Source organism: Sinocyclocheilus grahami, unplaced genomic scaffold (assembly GCF_001515645.1).
Source record: "Sinocyclocheilus grahami isolate Dianchi unplaced genomic scaffold, SAMN03320097.WGS_v1.1 scaffold1080.1, whole genome shotgun sequence".
Lineage (NCBI taxonomy): Eukaryota > Metazoa > Chordata > Actinopteri > Cypriniformes > Cyprinidae > Sinocyclocheilus > Sinocyclocheilus grahami.
This window is the reverse complement of record NW_015506259.1, coordinates 195,161-205,939: the sequence shown is the minus strand read 5'-3', so window position 1 is coordinate 205,939 and position 10,779 is coordinate 195,161. Positions and strand designations below refer to the sequence as shown.

The 10,779-nt window shown below is 38.4% G+C and overlaps 1 protein-coding gene across 1 annotated transcript in view; it reads left to right on the top strand.

Moving 5' to 3' along the window:
* The first annotated feature begins 5,576 nt into the window (after positions 1-5,576).
* Positions 5,577-10,779, top strand: part of st8sia3 (ST8 alpha-N-acetyl-neuraminide alpha-2,8-sialyltransferase 3) — a 21,195-nt gene continuing 15,992 nt past the window's right edge. The window contains exons 1-2 of the mRNA XM_016251975.1: positions 5,577-6,113; positions 9,650-9,769. Coding sequence (XP_016107461.1) covers positions 5,824-6,113; positions 9,650-9,769 — 410 coding nt within the window. The 5' untranslated portion in view covers positions 5,577-5,823. The remainder of the gene's footprint in view (positions 6,114-9,649; positions 9,770-10,779) is intronic.

The window sequence follows — 10,779 nt, the reverse complement described above, 5'->3', positions numbered from 1 at the left end:
AGAGAGAGAGAGAGAGAGAGAGAGTGTGTGTGTGTGTGTGTGTATCAGTCAGTGTGTGATGCATGAGTACATGTCCACCAGGTTAGATGAGAGATCAGAGAATAGATGCTATATCACAGTTTCCACAAAAATATTGTGCTGCGCAATTGTTTTCAACATTGATAATAATCAGAAATGTTTCTTGAGCAGCAGATCAGCATATTATACTGATTTCTGAAGATCATGTGACACTGAAGACTGGAGTAATGATGCTGAAAATACAGCTGCGCATCACAGAAATACATTACAGTTTAACAGATATTCACATAGAAAACAGCTGTTTTAAATTATAATAATATTTCACATTTTTTGGGGTATTTTTGATCAAATAAATGCAGCCTTGATGAGCAGAAGAGACTTCTTTCACAAACATTAAAATTCTTACTGCCCACAAACTTTTGAATGATAGTGTGTACATATACACATTGGCAGTTAAAGCCAAAGTAAATTGGATCAATCCGACCAGTTATACTTTTATTTCAGATTGTCAAAGTAAAAAAAGATTTTCAGCTCCAGTTGAGCTGAACTCCACCACTATCAAATCCTTTCTCTTGGGCTGACAGCAGCAGACGGATGAGTGTTTAGTGAGTGTTTAGCCACAGTTTCTGCGCTCTGATGAACGAGCGTGGCTGTGATTGACGCTGCTCATCTTCTGCACGTGGAAATTAATCCCATGGAACGCTCTGGTCAGTCTGTTGCTTAGCAACCGCATCCCTCCCTGGCCTGGCCATCACACACACACACACACGGGTCTCACACCCGCTGACCTCTGAGCCATACATCAAACACACAGCGGCCGTCTCCACATATAATGTCCCCATTCATCTGACCCACGCTTCAGCCGCACAGTTCTGCTCATTTCCACCTCAACATCCCACAACCACGTCTGGACTTCCTCACTCTTCTTCTCTTTCTTTCACTTCAAACCTGAAACACACACACTTTCCTCATTGCTTACATGCCTACTGACATTTAACAGTTGTCAATGTTTGCAAATTTTATTCAGCTATTCATTATATATTATATTATATTGTTATATTTATGTCCGTATTCACAAATATGTATTATATATAATAATAGATTTAACTCTTTTTTGCTAATTGTATTTCAGCTATTATATATCGTTACATTTATATTTCACAAATATTATTATTTTTTTATTCACTTTGTTGTTGTTGTCTGTGATTGTTGATGTTGCTGGATGTTCAGAACAGGGTTATTATAATTAATGAAAAATAAAGCCAAACATTTTACTAAAACTTTCACTTCAATAAAATAAAAGTTACTTGCTGTTTGTAATTATTGGTGAAATGTACTAGCAATTTATGAGTGAAAATGGTTTCTACACTAAAATGTTTTAGTGTATGGCATAAAAAGGAGAAATTAGGAGATAAAAAGTCATAATTCCCTCCCCCCTGTTCTGCCTCTGCTTTACCACCTTCCTGGACATTTTTGGGTTTTGTTTGGGCGTCTGGAGCCTCCCTTAGAGGGGGGATATGTAATAGGGTTGGGCCGATTGACGATGCCATCGTCCATCCTCACGATGTTGAGCCGACATCATGACCCCCCCCCCATTCTCCCCGCAATCTGCCACATCCCAATATCGTGTTTGGAAAGAAAATGACGTGTATACGGAACCCCTAAAGCGAATAAATATGAGAAGGGAGGAAAATACATATTTAAATAAATTCTCTCGCAGTTATATCATTGGGTAATTATACTGTATATAAATTGTGGGCATCAGGGAGCCGCTATTATGCTTGGCATTGAAACTGCTTTTGAATGCACAATCGCTTTTTAGTTTCACTTTCACTTTCGAGATTCGCGATTGCACGTAGTCTGTTTATACTATGGAGTGGCAGTACTTACCACACATTTTACAAGATTAGATGTTTGCCTCTGCTATATGGCCCAGGACCTCCATTGCTTCACTGTCTGCCACTGTTCCATGGCCCTGGTCCACCAAGGCTCCACTGCCCAGGTCTGCCATTGCCCCAGGTCTGCCATTGCCCTATGGTCCAGGGCCACCACTGCACCATGGCCCATGGTCTTGCCCTTTGCTCACACCGCCCACCACTGTTCTGCGATTCTGATCCTGTTCCCCTGCATGGGCCTGGCCCTCCATCCCCTCCCCCCTGTTCTGCCTCTGCTTTACCACCTTCCTGGACATTTTTGGGTTTTGTTTGGGCGTCTGGAGCCTCCCTTAGAGGGGGGATATGTAATAGGGTTGGGCCGATTGACGGTGCCATCGTCCATCCTCACGATGTTGAGCCGACATCATGATCCCCCCCCCATTCTCCCCGCAATCTGCCACATCCCAATATCATGTTTGGAAAGAAAATTACGTGTATACGGAACCCCTAAAGCGAATAAATATGAGAAGGGAGGAAAATACATATTTTAATAATTTCTCTCGCAGTTATATCATTGGGTAATTATACTGTATATAAATAGTGGGCATCAGGGAGCCGCCATTATGCTTGGCATTGAAACTGCTTTTGAATGCACAATCGCTTTTTAGTTTCACTTTCACTTTCGAGATTCGCGATTGCACGTAGTCTGTTTATACTATGGAGTGGCAGTACTTACCACACATTTTACAAGATTAGATGTTTGTCAGTGGTGCGGAGGATCTGCAAATAATTCGCCATTGTCCTCAGTCATCTCTCCTTTTATGTACTGTAATGTAACAGGCAACTGTTAGCAATCGTTTTCTGAATACGGATTCAAACTTCGGGCACACCCCCTAACCATTTTTGCCTTGTCCTGGTTCCTGTCTATTCATGTGATTCCCTTACCCTCCTGTTATTGGTTCTTTGGTTCATGTGTCATGTTATCACTGGTTGTCTTAATCATGTGTCCTTTCTCTCATTGGTTGGTTCTTGTCATGTGACTTGTATTGTTTGATAACGTCGTTTGCACTGCGCTCTTGCATTACTTGATCTTTTTATTTTGGTGTGTCAATCTGTTGAGTTACTTAGTATAGGAAATTATGATCCGCACTCATGAGGACAGTCTTCTTGCTTCTTTTATTTTACAGTCATTACTGATGGGAAAAGACACAAACGTTTCAGCTCAAAGCCTTCCTCAGTGTGTATTGTTTGCTATAAATAGTCCTCATGTTGCCATTGTCTCCTGTCGAGTATTGATGTTGTAACCTGCTGTTGGTGAGTCAAGTCTGTTCATGCCAAGTCAAGTCTGTTCATGCCAAGTCAAGTCTCTTTTTGGATTATGTTTGTATTTTGGATCACTTTTGGAATGCACTTGGGTTCTTAAACTCGCCTTCAGTGGACTGCTTGTTACAATAAGGGAGAATGTTTTACAATATATGGTGCATATTTGCACAAATATATGACTTTATATGATATATTGTTATATAATAGACACAAAAAAAACTCACACACAAATGGACTTGTAATCAAATATGAGTTTTACATGTTTTGTCTGTCATGTATCAGATTTCATATGGACAGAATGCATTTCTACAGTGCAGTAAGAGTATAAGTAAGCTTCTTGTCTGAGTCATTGGTTTGTTTGTTTTTGTAAATGTTGTTTTGCAGATTCACTTCAGTGTGATCTTTGATTTTGTGGAAGATCATAACTCTCTCTGCACCAGAAAGTCGTTTATTTTAAACTCGTTAGGTTTTGCTCCACTAAACTGATCTTTAATTCTCCCTGCTGCTGCTGAAATTGATGAGTTTTTCATAATTATTCCCTTTGCAGCCTTTTTAACTTTTCATGAGAAAAGGAGCAATTTCGCAGCTTTTATTGTGTTCTGTAGAGAAGTGAGAGATCAGATATTGATATTTGTGTGGTTTATATCCTGCGCTGCCTCTAATGTTTTATATAAAGTTCATTAGACATTCAGTGTGTTTACAAAAGGCCTGATTCATCACCGGCTTTCACTAATAGCTTTCTGTAGTTAAACTTTACACAGTTTAGTCTGTTTCTTTAGCAAGGACCTGATTTGATCATAAAGGTTTGTGTGTTTGGTTGCATGTGTTATTTTAAAATACTTTTTAAGTTTTGAGAATGTGAGAGGCAGATATTGATGTTCATATTTCTAGTATATATTTTAATTTCCATAAATACAAACTCTCCATGAGTCATAAATCCCCCCAGTCTAAGTGAATGAGTTTTATTCTGTGTGCTGTAATAATAAAGCTCGGCATGATGTTAGGATTACAGTCATCTTTATCTCTGCAGATACTAACATCACTGCTCAGACATTGTGGGGGGTTTTGCTGTTGTTCTGTTTTTTTGTCCGTGATGTTGGATGTTAGACTGTCTCAGTGTATATATTATTATATGACAACACGAATATAATGATGTTGGGATTACAGTCATCTTTATCTCTGCAGATACTAACATCACTGCTCAGACATTGTGGGGGGTTTTGCTGTTGTTTTGTTTTTTGTCCGTGATGTTGGATGTTAGACTGTCTCAGTGTATATATTATTATATGACGACACGAATATAATGATAAAAATAATCATATAGATGTAATTTAATGTTAATATTTTCATAAAATCTCAATACAAATGTATTTATTATATTAACTTAAAAATGTAAATTAATATGCGTACAATATTGTGTGGGTGTTTTGTGTATACGTATATAAAATATATGGATATATACAGCAAACTTGAATAGCAATGTTACAACATAATATTGGTATAATCAAAATTGTATTCACTTATGCAGTACACTGAAGTAATGTGAATAAAAATAACAAAAACATATATTTTTTACAGGATTTGTGTATTGTATCTTAAATAGCAATGTTACAACATAATATTGGTATAATCAAAATTGTATTCACTTATGCAGTACACTGAAGTAATGTGAATAAAAATAACAAAAATATATAGGGAAAAAAACATGGTTAATTTTTTACAGGATTTGTGTATTGTATCTTTTTTTTGTTGTTTTGTTTTTTTATAACTGCATTGCTGGCTTGATGTTTTGTGCTGTTTAATAAAAAATAAATCAGAAAAAAAGATTTGCGAACCCGCTCCGAAGTTCCGATCTGAATCAAAAGATTTGCGAACACGCTCCGATGTATATAAAATAGGAAAAAAGAACAATATATATACTAAGTTGAAAAATAAAATAAAATAAAACAAAATAGAATAAGTTGTATGTAGGCTACTTCAAAATTGTCATGCAGTTATGCAGTCCACTGAAGGGTCTAAAAGGCAGAATGTGTTTTGTTATGAGGATATTGTAGGTGTGTGTGTGTGTGTACCTGTTTTTCTATTCTGGTGAGGACTTAAACCTGAATACACACAGACTCATGGGGACTCATGTCACGGTGGGGACCTAAATTGTGGTCCCCACGGGTACAAAAGCTTAGAAATCATACAGAATTAAGTTTTTTGAAAATCTAAAAATGCAGAAAGTCTCCTGTGAGGGGTAGGTTTAGGGGTAGGGTTGGTGTAGGGCAATAGAATATACGGTCTGTACAGTATAAAAACCATTACACCTATGGAGAGTCCCCACAAGGATAGCTGACCAGACGTGTGTGTGTGTGTGTCTGTGTGTGTGTGTGTGTGTGTGTGAGAGAGAGATCAGGATAATCCGTGTGTAACCCTTTCGTGTCCGCGGATCCTCCAGCGCTTCAGTCTGCGGCAGTGACTTGTTTATTTCTTGCATTTCTCTGAACAGGATCGAGTCTCCTTTAAATATCGCCTTCCGTTCCTGAACGAGAATCCCGAATGCGAGCTGAGATGATGCTCCCAGCCGACTTTAGCCCGAGATCCGGCGTGGCAGCGGCCGGTGCTGATGAGAGCCGCCGCGGACCCTCGCTCTTCCTCAGCATCAGCAGCATCAGCATCAGCATCAGCATCATCGGCGTCGCGTCCATCATGCTCGTTCTCCGTGTGTGAATCGCAGTGTTTCTGGGCTGAGATGGTTCGGGTCGTCAGTGTTCTGGGTCTGGTGATGTTCAGCGTCGCTTTGCTCATTTTATCGTTGATCAGTTACGTGTCCATCAAGAAAGACTTCATATTCACCGCTCCCAAATACGACAACGCCGGCGGGCCGCGGATGTACATGTTCCACACGGGCTTTCGGTGAGTGAATGATTGATCACTTACATGCATTAAATTAATCTCATAACGGTGGTGTTTATGTCTGGAATTCATGTGTTATGTCTGGGGACGTTTCTAGTGCACATGTGTGCAGATATAGCCTACATGTAGATTAATAAGGCGTGCTTTAATCACATTTAGGAAAGGCCTCTCTTGTCCTTCTGTCATGATGCACAGCGCACATGCGCAGTTCGCTCCTGGATCATGAAGATGGACTAACCTACATTCTCATATTTCGCAGAGTAGCAATTTCTGAAGTCAGCTGCTGGATTCATCTTCATGCATTCGATTCTAACAGACTTAAGAATTGAAGTTCTTGATATATCAAGATTTTTTATAAGCAAATACGTTTATGGTCGATTTATTAGATTTATTATTATTGTTTATAGGCAAATAAATTCATGGTCGATTTATTATTGTAACTGAAAGTAAAATAAATAAAGTAAAATAAAATAAAATAAAATGTTAAACGTGTTGTAATTAAACTTGTTGCTAAGGAAACATTTCTCATTTTCATTTAGTTTTAAAAAAATAATAAAAACAATTTCTACAAAAACTAATAAAAATACAAAAGCACAATAAAATTACTAGAACTTTAACAAATTAAAATGAAAACTAAATTAAAATTAAAAACTAATTCAAAATATCAATAAAAAATTACAACAGTAATATCAATTTTACTAAAATAACGGTGGTCTATGGCATTGTTGTGAAAACAGCATTTTAAAATCTTCATTTTTAAGAGTGATTTAATACTTATATACAGTATATATTGAATATGACCCATTAGAAAAGGACAATATTGTGCATTTGATGGAATTAATTTAAAGGAATAGTTCACTCAAAAATGAACATTAGCTGTAAATGTGCTCACTCTCAGGCAATCTGAGATTAGGATGAGTTTGGAGAAATGTAGCATTATATCAGATGCTCAGCAATGGATGCTCTGCAGTGAATGGGTGCCGTCAGAATGAGAGTCCAAACAGCTGATAAAAACATCACAATAATCCACAAGTACTCCACAGCACTCCAGTCCATCAGTTAACATCTGGAGAAGACAGAAACTGAAACAAATCCATCATTTTAAACTTTAAACTGTAGCTTCCGGCTAAAATATGAGTCCAAAATTTATAGTAATGCTTACTCCAGTGACAAAGTGCATCTCCTGTTGTCTCTCACATCAAAATCCAGCCACATATTTGTTTAGAGCTGTTTTGGCTTGTAAACGGTGCTTGATCTGTGCAGATTTCTCTCCTGATTCAGACCAGAACACTTTTTCACTGCAGGAAGCGTTTTTATGTATTATGGACTATTATGTAGCAATGGTTTGAAGTTAAAAACGCTTTAATGATGGCCTTGTTTCTTGGAAACACACAGCTTTTGGCTTCAGAAGACACATTTTGCCATCCATTTGGATGACAAAATGTGATTGAAATGTAAACAGCTCCACAATCATTGCACGAAGCATGAAGACTGTAAGGTGTAATTACAGTGCTGTGGTTTATGTTGTTGTGGGTCTGTGACGACTGTGAGACTGAAGGATGGTCTGAGACGGTGCCGCTGTCCTTGGTCCTGATTTACTCTTCTGGCAATTTCATTTCCAGTCAGTAATCAGACGCTTCTGCTGCAGTCAAGGTTACATAGCAGGAGTCATTTTGATCCGGCACGTCTTGCGGAAGATATGACCATATGTTACTCAGCTTTACTGAGAGTCATTTGAACTTCTGCCAGTGAAGAGAGAGCATACGCCAAGACTAGCAGAACTGCATTGAAATGTGTTTTAACCCACATGCAGTGCTGAATACCCTTTGGTGTTCCTGGTCAAAAATGAACAGTTCCTCGTAATTCTCTCATTAGTCTTTATTATCACAAAATCTTGGATTTAGTCTGTTTACCAACTGTTTTCTTTGATTTAGAACAGGTTTTGCATTTATTTTTGAATCTGACGGATTGTAGGCCTCATTGATCTGAGCTCATGCGCCTTAGTTTTTGAGCCAAAATGATCTACAAATAATGCTTTTTCACTCAAAGCTGAGCTCAGATCAATGAGGCCTACAATCAGTCAGATCCAAATAGAAATGCAAAACCTGTGCTAAATGAAAGAAAACAAGTTGATAAACACACTGAATACAATATTTGGTGGTGATAAAGTAGAATGAGAGATTTACAAGCCAATTTTTGTAGGATGGTCAGTTTTGAATGGGAGCACCACAGATGTTAGGTGCGGAAAAAATCCCAAAGAAATATTAAAAAATTATGTTTTTCGGAAGTTGCTATATCTTTGTCCAGTGCGATAACATTAACTAGCATTTTCAGGAAAAAGAAAATCCTCTCCGGGTCGAAATGACCAGAATAGTACATGAGGGTAAAGTTCAAATCAAGGAATTCACTGTAAATCTGTGAAATATACAGTAAAAATTGGCATCTGTGGTTGCTACAGCTTTACTGTAAAAATGTTCGCAAAATTTTAGGTATTATTGATTTAACAGTATAAACTTACAGTATAAAGCATATATTTCATTAACTGCTGTACAGTAATGTTCATATACCAATCTACTGAAGTATTAAAATCTGTTTTGTGCCTTTATAATAAACTGACAACCAACAAAGAAAGTCACATGAAGTTCATCACAAATAGATTTTTTATAATATTTAAAAATGTATATATTTATTATATATATTTTGAAATCTGCTTCATTTCCATACAGTAGGTAAAATTAACTGATTTCACATCAGTGCATAACAGTTATTTTTCCATGCTAAATGTTAAAGCTAAAATGTCTTTTTTGTGTAAAATATTGTAATGCCAAACAGAATTCGAACACTTCTGCTATTTTATGCATTCAAGTGTATGCAAATTGGTTGTAAAATCTATTTAAAAAAAAATTTATAAAACAAGAATAATACTAAGAAAATGTATAGAAACCATTTTCACTCGGAATTGCTAGTCAATTTCACAATTAATTGTAAAGAAATGGCAAGAAACACATTTAATTAAATGTGACATTTTGAAGTAGACAAACTGAGATTGTATATTCTTGTAAAAAATCTTGTTGGATTTACAACAAAACATCTTTTTTTATATATAGTTTACTTGAAAATTTCACATTTAATTCAATGTGTTACTTGCAATTTCTTTGTAGTTAAATGTGAAATCTACTAGCAATTTCTGAGTGAAATGGTTTCTGCACCAATTCTTTTGAAGCCGGTTTGATGTGTGACAGATGATGGGATATTGTGAGTGACTTGAGTCGTCCTGACCTCTGAGGCTGTAACCCAGACTCGAACAACTCTGCTAATGAAACGGAACGAGCTTTAACAAACGAGAGTGAGCAAACGAGCAGGCATGGAGTCTAAAAGCGGCTGTTTAATTAGAGTGGCCATCGACTGCCCCGGGCGCGAGCTGACTGACAGCGGCCTGGATGGCTCTCATTGATCCCAGCCGCGATCGGGCCGTCCTGTGATGTGGAACAGAAACAGCGTTTCTCATTTCCTCTGTCTGTGCATCTCCTCATCAGATCCCAACTGGCCATGAAGTTCCTGGATCCCGCGTTCACGTCGCTGAATAATGCGCTCAACGAGAACCTGCAGGAGTCCAGCAGCTGGAGGTTCAACCAGAGTGCTTATTTACAGCAGAGGTGAACCTCTCTCACACACACACACATGCACACGCTCACACGCACACGCACACACACATGCACACATGCACATGCTCACATGCACACACACAGTCTTGCATTTGTGGTTTACGGGGACTCTCCATAGGCGTAATGGTTTTTATACTGTTCAAACCGTATTTTCTATCACCCTTCACCAACTCTACACCTAAACCTACATCTTACATTAATCAGTGTAGATGCCATATTTAATTTGACGCATATACGTACAATATTTCTTAAAATATTAAAGTATGGAATCACATATTAGATGCCTATGAAATATTAAAGGGGTCCTATTATGCTCTTTTCAAAGTCTTGATTTTGTTTTGGGGGTGTACTAGAACAGGCTCTCATACTAGGTTGTTCGAAAAACACATTATTTTTTACATATTTTACGTTGTTACAACACCTCTCTCCCCAGTCTGGAATGAACGCCTCGAATAGTTCCTGTATCAAATGAAGGCCCGCCTTCTGAAATACGAAATGTGTTGTGATTGGTTAGCTGGGTCAGTGTGTGCTGTGATTGGTTAGCTGGGCCAGTGTGTGCTGTGATTGGTTAGCTGGGCCAATGTGTGTTGTGATTGGTTAGTTGGGCCAGTGTGTATTGTGATTGGTTAGCTGGCCCAGTGTGTGCTGTGATTGGTTAGCTGGGCCAGTGTGTGTGTGCTATGATTGGTTAGTTGGGCCAGTGTGTGTGTGCTATGATTGGTTAGTTGGGCCAGTGTGTTTTGGGATTGGTTAGCTGGGCCAGTGTGTGCTGTGATTGGTTAGCTGGGCCAGTGTGTGCTGTGATTGGTTAGCTGGGCCAGTGTGTGCTGTGATTGGTTAGCTGGGCCAGTGTGTGCTGTGATTGGTTAGCTGGGCCAGTGTGTGCTGTGATTGGTTAGCTGGGCCAGTGTGTGCTGTGATTGGTTAGCTGGGCCAGTGTGTGCTGTGATTGGTTAGCTGGGCCAGTGTGTGCTGTGATTGGTTAGCTGGGCCAGTGTGTG